The following is a 16,771-nucleotide window of genomic DNA, read 5'->3' on the forward strand; positions in this document are numbered from 1 at the left end:
TTAATAGACAAACAACACTGTATTCAAATGGTTTTAGTGTTAGATTCTTATCAGATCTGTTCTAGGGTGAAATAAAATGCAATGACAACATGGGGGTCAAAGTCAAATGTTGCACCTTCAGCATTGTACAATGTTGTTATAGGAAGGTTCTTACATTGGTGTGTCTGTTTATGGTGGTGGGTTGGTGTACTGATTATCCCAGATGTGATATGTAACCTGAAGAATAAAGACGGAACAGTTGGCTATTCAAGGTTTTACAGGTTGGTACTGTAATAGTGTACTGTAATAGTGTAACTCTTCAAAGGCTTTCTTTGATAACTTGTCTGTACTGTTCTTTGGCTGTTATTTATAGAGAGAGTCTTTCTGAAGTGACTACACTTCAGGAGAGGTGACATAGCGTCTTGTGGAAGATGCCTACCAATAAGTCTGTGTCGAAGGCGCCGATCACCCAGTTCGTCAACTGCAGGATACTAAGAGATCACAAGCTGCAGAGGTACACCACAAATGAACACACAAGCACGTGGATATGAACATACACACACATGTAAAATAAATACCATTACATGTAAAAACAAGCGTTGTTACGATGTGTGTTACTGTGTGTGTGACAGGGTTTGTTTAATAATGTGTGTATTGTTCCTGTCTTTCCTCCAGAGAGGATCTGTGGGTGCGGGAAGGGCGGATCCTAGACCCAGAGAAGTTGTTCTTTGATGAGGAAGGCTACGCAGATCAACGTGTTGACTGTGAAGGCCTCATCATCGCTCCTGGGTTCATTGACGTTCAGATCAATGGTTAGTCTTTTTTTTTGGGGGGGGGGTCTCTTCACTCCAGGGACTGTCCCCAATTCAATTGCAGGTATGGACTTCTTAAATCTTTATTGGAGGAGTGTTCCTTGCTAAAACTAACACAGCCTGTGAGCTGTTTCTCTCACCAGAACAAGGAAGCCATTGGATACAGGATTTTCCAAACTCAATCAATACCATTGTTTTACACCCACAGGAGGATATGGCATCGACTTCTCGCAAGCAACCAGTAATGTCAGAGGAGGTGTGGCCCTAGTAGCCAAGAAAATCTTGGAGCATGGTGTCACCTCTTTTTTACCCACCCTAGTCACCTCCCCTCCAAACATCTACCACAAGGTAGGCACCACCTCTACACCTGTCCTCTCAAGAACATGTCCCGTTTCTCACCATTGTCTCACATACACTTTATGACCAAAAGTATGTGGACACCTGCTTGTCGAACATCTCATTCCAAAATCATGGGCGTATGCAGTTGGTCCCCCCTTTGCTGATATAACAGCCTCCACTATTCTGGGAAGGCTATTCACTAGATGTTGGAACATGGCTGCAGGGACTTGCTTCCATTCAGTCACAAGAGCATTAGTGAGGCGGGGCACTGATGTTGGGCGATTCGGCCTGGCTCGCAGTTAGCATTCCAATTCATCCCAAAGGTGTTCGATGGGGTTGAGGTCAGGGCTCTGTGCAGGCCAGTCAAGTTCTTCCACACCGATCTCAACAAACTATTTCTGTATGGACCTTGCGTTATGCACGGGGGCATTGTTATGCTGAAACAGGAAAGAGTTGACCAGGGCAGCTCTAGCAGGGTAGAAATTTGACGAACTGACTTGTTGGAAAGGTAGCATCCTATGACGGTGCCATGTTGAAAGTCACTGAGCTCTTTAGTTGAAAGTCACTGAGCTCTTTAGTAGAAACTCACTGAGCTCTTTAGTAGAAACTCACTGAGCTCTTTAGTAGAAAGTCACTGAGCTCTTTAGTAGAAAGTCACTGAGCTCTTTAATAAGGCCATTCTACTGCTAATGTTTGTCTATAGAGATTGCATGGCTGTGTGCTTGATTTTATACGCCTGTCAGCAACCGATGTGGCTGAAGTAGCCTAATCCACTAATATGAAGGGGTGTCCACATACTTTTGTATATATAGTGTATGTCATTAGTGACTCCCATTCAAATGTGTTTCAAATAGTGTTGGTTTTCTTTCAAATACTTGAGCTGTGGTGGATTGATCTTGTCTGGCGCAATGTGAATTGTTAGATACTACTGCACTGTTGGAGCTAGGAACACAAGCATTTCGCTACACCCACAATAACATCTGCTTAATATGTGTATGTGTCCAATAAAATGTGATTTGATTTGGATCCAAATAGTTTCAAATATGCAAACCACACCCACCTGGCCTGGCACTCCAGGCATGCTCAATCAAATTCTTATGTATTGCTTATGAATGCAATGTTTATGCATGTGTTATGAAATCCTTTCAAGTAAAATACCTGTTTTCTAGGTCTTGTCTGAGGTTAAAGTTCACAGTGGAGGAGTGGAGGGAGCTGGAGTTCTGGGTAAGGATGCAGTCAGGAAGGATGTAGACACATCTTCATATGTCTGATTGGTCCTTATATCTGGACATGATATCCAATACTGTATTCCATATAACTGTATGGTGATAGAGGAAATGTTATAAAACAGTGTGATATGCTGAAATATGTCTCTTTTACTCCATTACACATTCTGTCAATATTTCATATTTCTGCCATTTTTTTTGTACATTTCGCCGTCTCTACCCCCACCTCCTCGCTCTCTCTCTCTCTCTCAAGGCTGTCATCTAGAAGGTCCATTCATCAGTTTAGAGAAGAAGGGAGCCCACCCGGAGCAGTACCTGCGCTCCTTCCAGTCGGGCGGCATGTTGGACCTGATTGAGACCTACGGGACCCTGGATAACGTTGCCATGGTGACGTTGGCCCCCGAGCTACCCAACAGTGAGAAGGTGGTTAGAGAGCTGGCTCAGAGGGGAATCACTGTTTCTCTAGGTAGGTGAATTAAACTGGGAATAGGATAGCCTTTATGTAGGCCTATGACGTCTGCTTATGCATGATTTAATTGTGAACATCTATGTAGGCCTTATGCATGTTTTATGAATCGTCACTTTGCATCACTGTGTCTATAGGTAGGTGTAGTATTCTGTGAATGGGAATCAAATCTAATTTATATGTATGATTTAGATACTCCTCTTTGTGTGCATGCTGGGAATGACATAGCCTTTATACTGTATGTATTACATCTGCTCCTAAATGTTTTATTAAGCATCTATATAGGCCTTATAAAGGGTTTATGAAGACTTATTTTAAACAACAAAAAACCAGGCTGTTGATTCAATCCAATAGACATCTCCTGTCTGTAAGCAGGAGGTTGCCACACTGTGTAGGATGATGTGATACCACTAAGTATGCCTGTCGACCGATTCCACGTGTAGGACACTCTGTAGCCAACCTGTCCCAAGCTGAGGAGGCTGTGCAGAACGGAGCTTCATTCATCACACATCTCTTCAATGCTATGCTGCCTGTGAGTAATATAACACAGCATCATATTGTATTATGTTTTCCATTTAGCACAGTGAAGTCGGAAGTTTACATGAACCTTAGCCAAATACATTTAAACTCTGTTTTTTTTTTTTACAATCCCTGACATTTAATCCTGGTAAAAAATTCCCTGTCTTAGGTCAGTTAGGATCACCACTTCATTTTAAGAATGTGAAATGTCAGAATAATGGTAGAGTGAATGATTCATTTCACGCTTTTTCAGTTCTGCCCACAAATTGTCTATAGGTTTGAGGTCATGGCTTTTTGATGGCCACTCCAATACTTTGACTTTGTTGTCCTTAAGCCATTTTGCCATAACTTTGGAAGTATGCTTGTGTCCATTTGGAAGACTCATTTGCGACCAAGCTTTAACTTCCTGACTGATGTCTTGAGATGTTGCTTCAATATTTTCCATTTCCCATCCTCATGATGCCATCTATTTTGTGAAGTGCACCAGTCCCTCCTGCAGCAAAGCACCACCACAGCATGATGCTGCCACCCCGTGCTTCACGGTTGGGATGGTGTTATTTGGTTTGCAAGCCTCCCCTTTTCCTCCAAACATAACGATGGTCATTATGGCCAAACAGTTCTATTTTTGTTTCATTAGACCAGAGAACATTTCTGCAAAACGTACGATCTTTGTCCCGGTGTGCAGTTGCAAACCGTAGTCTGGCATTTTTATGGAGGTTTTGGAGCAGTGGCTTCTTCCTTGCTGAGTGGCCTTTTAGATTATGTCGATATGGGACTCATTTTACTGTGGATATAGATACTTTTGTACCTTTTTCCTTCAGCATCTTCACAAGGTCCTTCGCTGTTGTTCTGGGATTGATTTGCACTTTTCGCACCAAAGTACGTTCATCACTTGGAGATAGAACGCGTCTCCTTCCTGAACGGTATGACGGCTGCGTGGTCCCATGGTGTTTATACTTCATACTATTGTTTGTACAGATGAACGTGGTGTTCAGGTGTTTGGAAATTGCTCCCAAGGATGAACCAGACTTGTGGAGGTCTACAATTGTTTTTCTGAGGTCTTGGCTTTACTTTTGCTTTTTCCATGATGTCAACGAGGCACTGAGTTTGAAGGTAGGCCTTGAAATACATCCTCCGGTACACCTCCAATAGGCTTAACTGACATCACTTGAGTCAATCAGAAGCTTCTAAAGCCATGACATACTTTTCTGAAATTTTCCAAGCTGTTTAAAGGCACAGTCAACTTAGTGTATGTACACTTCCGACCCACTGGAATTGTGATACATTGGAATAATCTGTCTGTAAACAATTGTTGGAAAAATTACTTATGTCATGCACAAAGTAGGTGTCCTAAACGACTTTTCAAAACTATAGTTTGTTAACAAGAAATTTGTGGAGTGGTTGAAAAACGAGTTTTAATGACTCCAACCGAAGTGTATGTAAACTTCCGACTTCAACTGTACATTTTTAGTATGTACTGTATGTTAGTTTTCGTATGTGAGTGTAGTACAATCCTCTGTTTCTCCCTCCAGTAACATCGCTGTCTGACGTTTTACTGGACAACTCTTATAGGAGAATCTTGCTTTTTTTACCACCAAAGACACATTTCACTTTCAACTTTATCTGCAACGTTATAATCAATTTTTTTGCAACTTGAACGATACATCTCCGTCCATTCTAGCAGCAGGCTACACGGAGTATGGAACAGCTGGATAGGGGAAACGGCTGGAGACGTACAAAATGTAATAGAACGTTGCTTATAAAATTTGGAATGACACAATTTCATGTGTACAACATCTGATGACCTGCATCACTACACTGATAGTGTTTCTGTTTCTCAAACCATACAGTAATAATAGGAGAGAAGTGTAAATGTGGTTAATGAGTAACCTGTCCACCTCTGGGTGTGGTCAGCCAAATCACAGACATACGGTCTACACTATACTGTTGGACACATGCTTCAGATGCCTTGCCAAGTCTATTCAACTACAGTTAACAATGCTACTGTAATAATGTAATGAAAGATGATGGCTGTTTCTCTCTGTTACCATGGTGACCATGATGGGTTAGTTTCACCATCGAGACCCGGGCATTGTGGGTCTCCTCACCAGCGACCAGGTTCCCCAGGACCGGACGGTCTTCTACGGAATGATTGCTGATGGCATCCACACCAACTCTGCCGCCCTGCGTATCGCCCACAGAGCACACCCTACAGGTCTGTGTAAGAACTACACACACAGCTTGTGTGTGTGTGTGTGTGTGTGTGTGTGTGTGTGTGTGTGTGTGTGTGTGTGTGTGTGTGTGTGTGTGTGTGTGTGTGTGTGTGTGTGTGTGTGTGTGTGTGTGTGTGTGTGTGTGTGTGTGTGCTCTGATGTGTCTCTCTGTGTGTGTGGGGTTGTGTTGGAGTGTTTATTGGAGTCTTCTGTTGTAATGCTGTGAGTTTCAGTCTTGAAACCAGAAGTTGTTCAAGCAATGTCAGGTATAATATGCATACTAATTGCAAGAAATCTATGGCAATGCTTGTGTTGGCTTAATGTGTTTGTCCTACAGGTCTAGTGTTGGTGACTGATGCCATCACAGCGATGGGTCTACCTCCGGGCCGCCACACCTTGGGTCAGCAAGTCATTGAGATCCAGGGACTCCATGCTTATGTAGCAGGTCAGAATCTCTTTTGTAAGGTGTAAACAACTTTTTCCCGAAGCTGTCTCTAAAACCGTCTTTACTCATAGGCACCAAGACGCTCAGTGGCAGTATAGCCACAATGGACATGTGTGTCAGGCACTTCAAACAGGCTTCAGGTGAGTGTGTGTGTTAGTAAAAGGGCTTCTTACAAAAGTTATTCAGTCCTTCAAAATATGTGGTTATTTACTACATGTGTGCACACGTGTGTGTGTGTGTGTGTGTGTGTGTGTGTGTGTCTGTGCGTGCGTGCAGGGCCGGACTACCACATTTGGGTCCCTAGGTCATCGACCTCCAGGGGGCCCCCCATCCCCTTTTAGGAAAATGGCTAACTTACTGCATTTTAACACAACATTTTTTGTTGCACTTTTATAATGCTCTTGTAGCAGTTTTAAAGCTAATGTCCTGCTGTTCTAAACATTTTACCTTGATGCTGAGAGAATTTTGCCATGTATGCAGGGCATGTGCTCTAGGGCCCCTGACCTCCAGGGGGCCCCCAAAGATAAAAATGAATAACATTTGGTTGGGGGCTCCCTGAAGGTTGGGGGCCCCGGAGCACGTGCCCTGCATTCCCATTCGGTAATCCGGCCCTGTTTGTGTTGACAGGCTGCAGTGTGGAGCAAGCCCTGGAGGCAGCGTCACTCCACCCGGCACAGCTCCTGGGCATCACCCGTTGTAAAGGCACCCTGGACTATGGGGCAGACGCAGGTGATACACACACACACAAACACACCTAAAGTAAGCGATTGTAAAGGCCCCCTGGACTAGGGGCAGATGCAGGTGAGAAAGTAAACAGCAGAGGGCGGTCTTGCTCTGTCTACTCCAGAGGTGTCAAACTCAATTCCTGGAGGGCTGAATGTCTACAGGTTTTCTCTTCCCCCCCTTGATTAAGGTCATTAATTAGTCTCCTCAACTGGTTGTGTAGGTCAGGGGTTTTCAAACCTCTTTTCTCCAGAAATGTGAGAAAAAATGTCTGGTGGTCCCGAAGAGATTTTTGAAAACAACTGGTCTAGGTCTTGTGTATGGTGTAGGAAGAAGCACTAAATAGTAAAACATGTCCCCCTCTCTCCCCTGTTAGATCTCGTTCTGCTGGATGATGCTATCAATGTCAGGGCCACCTACATCGCAGGCCAGGAAGTGTGGAGGAAATGACATCATAATAATCAGTCCCCCACCGCTGCCCCACCCACCCACGTGGACCAAATGGGCATCTCCCAAATGGCATCCTATTCCCTAAATAGTGCACTACTTTTGACCAGAACAGAGCATCATAAAGGGAATAGGGTGCCATTTGGGACACAGTCAATGCCTGGCTGCATTGTGCTGGACACTCATCTCAGACCCTAGATGGCACCACTCTATAAGAAGAATTTTGGATGTAGCACAAAGAAGTGCACTATGTAGGGAATAGGGTGATATTTGAGCTGCACCCTGGTAAAATGGAGCCACTTGTAAAATGCTACAGTATAGAATTCAATAGTTTTGTGCTATATTTTTATTGACATTTTGCATTAAGACACTTAACACAACATATACTGCATTGAAATTATTTTAATAATCTGTTTGATACATGGGAACATAGCACTGGGGTAACCCAGTTTCTCTGGACCCCAGCAAGGTTAGATCCCTCCCTAAAACAAAATCTTAAGTGTCATCCAGACAGCCACTCATAAAGTATAGACTAAGTATAGATATAGATCGTTGTCCATGGTGCTGAAATTGTGACATATCTATGCAGCTGCATGCATATCGAATCGATGATAGGATTTCTGTGGTGCCAGGGCATGTAAAAGCTTTGCTTTAGCTAATGGATCAATGTTTATTGGTAGGCCTATTTGGTCATCATTTTCTCATGTTAAGCCTAACATTTCACAAAGCTATATACGGTGTCGCAATGCTGACATTTTTAACTGCTGACTGATGGCAATAATGTAATTACTTGTTAAGTAATTCAAGTTGTAAATTCAGATTGCAGAGTGTAAAATGTATTTGCGATGCAACAGCATACTAATCAGCTACCAATTGATTTTGTAAAATATATTGTACAACTGTCCAGTATAGGCTACCGGAACCTGCATGACATGAGCTGTTCTCAATCTCTCCCAGCTTGGATAGAAAGTTGTTATGCATAAAACTAGTCTATTAAAGGGATAATCCACCCCAATAAATAAAATCATAAAACTCCTGTCAATTTGGTGAAAGCCTATGTTCTATTAGTGGATAAAATTCAAATGTTCCATGATTTAACGTCTGTGATCGGCCTGTGATAGGAACATGACATGGCTTTATAATTAGATGCATTTTTTGGCTGTGAGCTCACAATTGCTTGTTAGACACTGGGATTGTTTATGCTTTATTCAAGTCTGACCATCGCTCAAGTACAAACACAGGCCCCACGTTCCCAAACCCTAAACAAGGTACAACGTTGAAGCATGATTTTACTTCCTTTATAGAATTAATTAAATATATGCTGTATATAATATTAGAATAGACTCTTATCACACAACTGTAACTGTTTTCTTTTCACCAATTGGTTGGTGAAAATCCCTGATCCCTGATGTTGCTACTCTGCTCCGCTATGCTCTGGGCCTAAGAGTGACTAAAAGTGATGCAATAGTCCACTCAAAAACTTGTCTCACATGTTGATTCTCTAGATCAGGTATTCACAAACTAGAGTACGCGCAATGGCATCGGGGGGCACGCCAAATAAAATAAATAAATATATCCCATTTAGCAGACGCTTTTGTCCAAAGCGACTTACAGGTCGGCTGGGGCCACTACTTTTGCATATGGGTGGCCCCAGTGGGAAACGAACCCACGACGCTTGGCGTTGCAAGCGCCATGCTCTACCGACTGAGTAGCCTCGTTTCACTGCCAAAAATAAATTAAACCATCTAGTGTTCAGCAGAATTAAAAACACAATATCGATTACAGGTAGCCTATTCAAATAATTAACATCCAATCACATTAACTGTTACTCTCTTGCGGGAAACCTTCAATCTTGCACAGACATTTTGAAACGATACATAACAATTTGAAAAATAAGCCACGGAGGTTTTTTGAGCGAGAATAAAGACGACTTTCGAGTAGTAAGGCGTGTGTAAAAGCAAAAGATACCATTAATTAGAAGGGGCTAGAAGCGTGTTATATGGTGAGCTACCGAGTCGCTAGGACAGGCAGGCCCCATACTATTGTGTAGGACTTAATTCTTCCTGCTGCCATGGATATAGCTGGGGAATAAGGTCAAAAAACGATACAGACAATGTCTTCATCAAACAACACTGTTTCACAACGCGTCATTGACATGGTAGGAGATGTTTTGAAACAATTACTGCTTTGCATACAAGCCAGTGAATTCTATGCATTACAGCTGGATGAGTCAATAGACGTGTCGGCCCTGGCACAGCTCCTGGTATCTGTCTGTTATGTTTATGGGGGGTCAATTAAGGAAGACATCCTCTTCTGAAAACCAGGACAACATAAGAGGATTTTTTTTATAGTACTGGACAGCTTTGTGACATCCAATTAAATTTGCATAGTCAAAATGTGTTGGTATCTGTACTGATGGCGCAAAAGCCATGACAGGGTGACATAGTGGAGTGGTTACGTGTATCCAAGCAGTTGCTCCCGACGCCACTTGGGTACACTGCAGCATCCATCGAGAGGCTCTTGCTGCCAAGGGAATGCCTGACAGCTTGAAAGATGTTTTGGACACTACAGTGAAAATGGTTAACTTTGTTAAAGCAAATCCCCTGAGCTCTTGTGTATTTTCTGCATTATGCAATGATTTCGGTAGTGACCATGTAATGCTTTTACAACATACAGAAGTGCACTGGTTATCAAGGGGCAAAGTATTGACGTGTTTTTTTTATTGAAAGAAGAGCTTAAAGTTGTTTTACTGACCATAATTTTCACTTGTCTGACCACTTGCATGATGACGAGTTTCTCACACGACTGGCCTTTCTGGGTGATGTTTTTTCTCGCCTGAATGATCTCAATCTAGGATTACAGGGACTCTCCGCAACTATATTCAATGTGCGGGACATAATTGAGGCTATGATTAAGAAGTTGGAGCTCTTTTCTGTCTGCATTAACAAGGACAACACACAGGTCTTTCCATCATTGTATGATTTGTGCAAATGACCTCAAGATTACGGACCATGTCAAATGTGAGCTAGGTGCGCAATTATGCAGGGTGGTTAATGCGCTTGATTATATTTTTGGCCTTCCTGTGACATCGGGTGTTATAGGTGTCAGTGATGCGTTGGGAAGACCGCACCACCGTCTCGAGAGCCCTGCAGTTGCAGGCGGTGCAGTTGTCGTACCAGGCGGTGATACAGCCCGACAGGATGCTCTCAATTGTGCATCTGTAAAAGTTTGAGAGGGTTATAGGGGCCAAGCCAAATTTCTTCAGCCTCCTGAGGTTGAAGAGGCGTAGTTGTGCCTTTATCACCACACTGCAAACCATGGAGCCATTTTGTATTCTACATGAGTCAAATGTAATGGAGTCTGTTGCCCATGTTGGGAATGGTTGCTGTTTATACAAGGATTTCAATTTTTGCAATCTTTTGAGCATGGATTAAATTAATTATATTATTTTTGCATTTCAGCCTCTGGGTTATTCCTTTTCATGGTTTTGAGTGTGAGTACCTCTTTAACTCTACAGTCTCACCAACAGCACACATCCATAAACATCCTTATGTAAGTGGAAGCTGGTTTGATGTTGATGTGTTTTCCTGTGTGCCAAATACATTGGATGTTGTTTGTAATTGTATTTATTAAGGAGCCCCATTAGCTGCTGCCTAGGCAGCTACTCTTCCTGGGGTACAGAAACATTAAGCCAGTTATAATATTACATGTATATAATATTATATATAATATTACATGACATTTCATGACCCTTTTCACAACACATTAAGTGTGTGCCCTCAGGCCACAACTCTACTACTATATATATATATGTATGTATGTATGTATGTATGTATGTATGTATGTATGTATGTATGTATGTATGTATGTATGTATGTATGTATGTGTGCGTGTGTGTGTGTATGTATATATGTGTATATGTATGTATGTATATATGTGTGTGTGTATGTATGTATATGTGTATATATATATATATGTGTATGTATATATGTGTATATATATGTGTGTATATATATATGTATATGTATATGTGTGTATATATATATATATATATATGTGTATATGTATGTGTGTGTGTATATGTATGTGTATATATATATGTATATATATGTATGTGTGTATATATATGTATGTGTGTGTATATATATATATATATGATACAAAATCCATGTGTGTATGCGTTGTGGTGAAGGTGCTCATTTTGGAAGTGGGTTCTCAGGAATTTCACTTGTGTTAATGCTTCTGGCCATGCCACACCCACACATGCCACACCCACATCTAGATGAATGAGGAATTAGGTTGTGCCTCAAAGTCAAAACAATATACACTGCTCAAAAAATAAAGGGAACACTTAAACAACACAATGTAACTCCAAGTCAATCACACTTCTGTGAAATCAAACTGTCCACTTAGGAAGCAACACTGATTGACAATAAATTTCACATGCTGTTGTGCAAATGGAACAGACAACAGGTGGAAATTATAGGCAATTAGCAAGACACCCCCAAAAAAGAAGTGGTTCTGCAGGTGGTAACCACAGACCACTTCTCAGTTCCTATGCAGGTAGTGCAGCTCATCCAGGATGGCACATCAATGCGAGCTGTGGCAAGAAGGTTTGCTGTGTCTGTCAGCGTAGTGTCCAGAGCATGGAGGTGCTACCAGGAGACAGGCCAGTACATCAGGAGACGTGGAGGAGACCGTAGGAGGGCAACAACCCAGCAGCAAGACCGCTACCTCCGCCTTTGTGCAAGGAGGAGCAGGAGGAGCACTGCCAGAGCCCTGCAAAATGACTTCCAGCAGGCCACAAATGTGCATGTCTCTGCTCAAACGGTCAGAAACAGACTCCATGAGAGTGGTATGAGGGCCCGACGTCCACAGGTGGGGGTTGTGCTTACAGCTTGCAGGACATTTGGCATTTGCCAGAGAACACCAAGATTGGCAAATTCGCCACTGGCGCCCTGTGCTCTTCACAGATGAAAGCAGGTTCACACAGCACGTGACAGAGTCTGGAGACGCCGTGGAGAACGTTCTGCTGCCTGCAACATCCTCCAGCATGACCGGTTTGGCGGTGGGGTGGCATTTCTTTGGGGGGCTGCACAGTCCTCCATGTGCTCGCCAGAGGTAGCATGACTGCCATTAGGTACCGAGATGAGATCCTCAGACCCCTTGTGAGACCATATGCTGATGTGGTTGGCCCTGGGTTCCTCCTAATGCAAGACAATGCTAGACCTCATGTGGCTGGAGTGTGTCAGCAGTTCCTGCAAGAGGAAGGCATTGTTGCTATGGGCTGGCCCGCCCGTTCCCCAGACCTGAATCCAATTGAGCACATCTGGGACATCATATCTCGCTCCATCCACCAACGCCACGTTGCACCACAGACTGTCCAGGAGTTGGCGGATGCTTTACTCCAGGTCTGGGAGGAGATCCCTGTTTTAAGGTAATTGTACATGAGCAAAAACACACATAAGATGTGATCATTTCATACAAAATACTTTATAAAAATCGGGAAGGCATGACGTGTTATTACCTCACCCACGGGTGGGCGGAGCTCGTGGTGGAGAATCGCCACCCCAGGTACCACCTCCACGTCTCATGACTGTAGTGACAGCGTCATCGTGGTGTTGACGCACGCGGGTGCCTCGACTATTGACAGCATCCCTCCGCTTTATAGGTACAGTACACATCAACAACCTCTAACCCTCAAGCTTATTTTTACCTACCGCCTCAATCGGATGTCTGCTCCCGTCTGCACAGGATTCAACCCCACCTCAGTTTTCGTAGTCCGTGCGGACATGTGCGAATATGAGCAAATGTTCAATATTGAATAATTTCGTTTGAGAGAACCTAGCAGATCTATCTAGCTCCTTAAGTGTGCTAAACGAGCTTTTATAAAGAAAATGAATTATTTATATTAATGTTCTACCTCTCTTTCTCTCTATCTCAGACAGGTGTTGATGGTTCTGTCTCAGTTGGAGGGCAACACTGGTTTCTCCATCACACAGACTGGCCCACAGGAAGGCAGTCCACGCCTTGCTGGGCGTGGACACCACACAGCAGGCCTCCATCGGCCTCGCCCACTTTGACCAAGGACTCTACCTCCTACACCAGGGCTGTTAAATTATTTTCATGGACGGCCAAAACACTTCTAATGTTCTTCCTTTCCTTCTAAGTGTTTCGGTCCTCCAGGTCCGGAATTGAATAGCCCTGCCATACACCATCATCACAGTTGTGCACCGGGTCTCCCACTCCTCTTTCTATTCTGGTTAGTGCCAGTGTGTGCTGTTCTATGAAGGGAGTAGTACACAGCGTTGTATGAGATCTTCAGTTTCTTCGCAATTTCTCGTATGGAATAGCCTTCATTTCTCAGAACAAGAATAGACTGATGAGTTTCAGAAGAAAGTGCATGGTTTCTGGCCATTTTGAGTCTGTAATCAAACCCACAAATGCTGATGCTCCAGATACACAACTAATCTCAAGAAGGCCAGTTTTATTGCTTCTTTCATCGGGATGACATTTTTCAGCTGTGCTAACATAATTGCAAAAAGGTTTTCTAATGATCAATTAGCCTTTTAAAATGATAAACTTGGATTAGCTAACACAACATGACATTGGAACACAGAAGTGATGGTTGCTGATAATGGGCCTCTGTATGCCTATGTAGATATTCCTCAACAAAATCTGCCATTTCCAGCTACAATAGTAATTTACAACATTAACAATGTCTACACTGTATTGCTGATCAATTTTATGTTATTTTAATGGACAAAAAATGTGCTTTTCTTTCAAAAACAAGAACATTTCTAACTTTTTGTGTAGGACCACCTCCCAAAACAAAGTGAAATCGACACAATCTTCACGTCATCATCATTATCATAACCTGTGATCATGGTAGTGATTCCAAGAGACAAACACGTGTTGGTTTAGGAAAAATCAAGTTTGGCATTACAGGAGTGCTAAGCATAAAAACATCACAGTGGTTAAAAAATATTCTATCCACAGGAGGGTGTCGAACGTTCAGGTTGGATACAACAGTGATCTTAGACAGGATATGTGTATATCCTTTCTGTACAAATGCATGTATCCTACCTTAAAGAAATTTGAGAGGCACAAATATTTGCATTTGTGTTGCTCATAACAGTCACGTACTCAAATGTATTCTTTATATTTTCTTATGATTTGTATGATTTCAATTGAGTGCCAATTTTACTTCTGAATTGATATATGATGATGGTTAGATTAGTTTCCTACTCTTTGGCAGAATGACACGGAAGGAATAGGGTTGCAAATGTTCCTGAAATGTTCAGATTTTACATGTAAAATGTAATAAAGTTGTCACAGGCAGTTGACATTCTGACTGTATATGAGATCAGGAAAAAGGACACATAGCCCCAGGTATGAGCAAGGCTAAAGACAGCTCAATACAGGTGGTTATGATCAAATGTCTGGAATATTGAAAAATCTCAGTTAATCCTGTATCATAATCATCCACTAGGTGTCCCTGCAAAATGCTCACACCTTGCAAATCTATGGATTAGCCTAGTATTCTATACCATATCATGACATTTTAAAAAGAGGGCTAAAGGCATGTTTCTTAATTGAATTAAGATATTTTAGGAGATTAAAATAAGTACTTAATAACATGCACATGTATCTTGTCCCAATATGCACAGCTGAATGTATCCCTTCATTCTATGTATGTTTGGTAGTTTACTAAAACATTCCCTATTTTATGTCTCAACCCCAAACAAAACCTGTAGCAGAGTTTGCTCAAGTGTAAGGGTGCTTTAGTTAAACAGGGGCTCCATTGGTAAGATTGAGCGAGAGAGAGAGGCATATTGGTGAGAGACCCTAAACTGGTTTGGGAAGATGTGTAAAAATATTATTGCATAATTGTTTGTGTTTTTGGATGTGTCCTGCCCTGCCGCCTACAGCCTCCCCATCTTTCCAAAATAGCGCTAGAGAACTTTTAAACTACACAACAATCCAAACGCACAGGTTGGGCCCCAGGGTACGTGCCCTGCGTGCCCGTTTGGTAAGCCGGCCCTGGTAGGCCGGCGATCATAGTAGAATGGGAGTGGGCAGAAAAAATACTGGCTCTGTTATCAAGAAGTCACACCGTCAAAATCTTTGCGAATTATTGGAGACGAACACTGACCACCAAAGGAAGACATTTGGACGCGTAGAGCAAAATCTGTCAAATTGAGTGTAACTTGGCAGTATGTCTTTACGGATAGTTCTTTGTAGATTTGATAAACTATTTCAAGTCAAAACATATTGAAGTCAATAGAAAATAAACACCGGTTGCGAAAAGGAATTAGATTTTTCTGGATTAAATATCAATACAGGTTTGTAGTCTAAATTACCTGGATTCTTCTGTCTGCTTTTGACGAGAAAGAGGAGCGGCGCGTATTCACATCATCATCCCTGTCGGCAGGTAATACACGGGCGTAGTAGAATGATAACCTTTACAACTCAGTTTCCAGTCATTTATCTATCATTCCTAATAGTATTACTCATTAATGAGTAGGCCCTCAAATAATAACTAGGCTATAGGCTACTCCTCATTAGAATTAGGAACACAATTAAATACTTGTTAAGGAAATAAAATTATTCAAATGGCATACTAGTGTTCTATGGAAGTTTAGTATTAATAGTATTCAGTTGATCAAATGGCTCATTATTTATTAATCAATACCATTCAAATAGGTTGTTTATCATGTTTCTGTAGTTGAACTGCCTCAAATGGAGGCAGTTCAACGGGACAAATGTATTTAGCAGATGCTTTGGCCTGGCTGTCAGTTACCCATCCTTTATGTTAGACACACAAGTATTTCTCTGTGTCAGTGTGTTTGTCTTCCTTACCTGCTACATAGTTACTATGGCAATGCATTGGTTCTTTTTAAATATAGGCTAGCTAGCCCCCAGATATTCCATCTTGGATGTACAGTACACTCTTCCCACTGGGCACAGATGTCAATTCAACCTCTATTACACGTTGGTTCAATGTAATTTCATTGAAATGACATGGAAACAACGTTGATTCATTCAATCAGTGTGCCCAGCAGGTTGCTTTCTGTTTAAGGGTCTCTTCTCACAAAGATTAGACCTGTAGACACACAGTCCTTGATAAGCTGAGCAGTGATCACTTTCAGTTGTGTGGGATTTCTTGGTCAGTGGTGACTCTGATCAGTGGTAGAATTATCCAGGAAACAGTTGTGTGTGTGGCACCTTCCATTACCTGGCTGGCGCCATGCGGGGGATGTAATCACTGTAAGGACTGAAGCCATTCTGATCCAGCCAGCCACTCTGTCATGTACCAGCTTATGTAAGACACACAGTGTTCCATGTAATATTGAATAGGTAGCACTAGGATTCAATATAACCTGTTGGAATCACTGAGAATATTCTGTATAACCTACAGGATGCAGTGACCAGGTTACTGCATGTAGCTAAGTGGTTACCATGCGATGGTTAAATATCACTTTGAGTACCTGCCATCCCCAGTACTTGACTGATTCAATCATAATAAGGGATAAAGGGGGGCTCAGGCGTTTAGATGTACTGAATGTGTGTTTCTGATGCGTGTGTGTCCCAGCAGTGCC

The 16,771-nt window shown here is 42.3% G+C and overlaps 1 protein-coding gene across 1 annotated transcript; it reads left to right on the forward strand.

Annotated features, from left to right (window-relative positions):
• Positions 1-72: 72 nt before the first annotated feature.
• Positions 73-10,624, forward strand: amdhd2 (amidohydrolase domain containing 2). The gene is made up of 12 exons (XM_064988912.1): positions 73-260; positions 353-493; positions 655-791; positions 1,000-1,139; positions 2,300-2,354; positions 2,610-2,822; positions 3,266-3,354; positions 5,412-5,556; positions 5,892-5,999; positions 6,071-6,139; positions 6,627-6,728; positions 7,099-10,624. Exons 2-12 carry the CDS (start codon positions 411-413, stop codon positions 7,170-7,172), a joined length of 1,215 nt encoding a protein of 404 aa, XP_064844984.1. The 5' UTR covers positions 73-260; positions 353-410; the 3' UTR covers positions 7,173-10,624.
• The last annotated feature ends 6,147 nt before the right edge of the window (positions 10,625-16,771 follow it).

This window comes from Oncorhynchus masou, chromosome 15 (genome assembly GCF_036934945.1).
Source record: "Oncorhynchus masou masou isolate Uvic2021 chromosome 15, UVic_Omas_1.1, whole genome shotgun sequence".
In the NCBI taxonomy this organism is placed as follows: domain Eukaryota; kingdom Metazoa; phylum Chordata; class Actinopteri; order Salmoniformes; family Salmonidae; genus Oncorhynchus; species Oncorhynchus masou.

What these genes read in the sequence shown, in the direction of transcription:
- amdhd2 (XM_064988912.1), top strand. Translation starts at nt 411, where the DNA reads ATGCCTACCAATAAGTCTGTGTCGAAGGCGCCGATCACCCAGTTCGTC. An exon ending in GGAGGGAGCTGGAGTTCTGG is followed by an intron (nt 2,355 to 2,609) that starts GTAAGGATGCAG and finishes CTCTCTCTCAAG; the next exon opens with GCTGTCATCTAGAAGGTCCA. An exon ending in GGACTATGGGGCAGACGCAG is followed by an intron (nt 6,729 to 7,098) that starts GTGATACACACA and finishes CTCCCCTGTTAG; the next exon opens with ATCTCGTTCTGCTGGATGAT.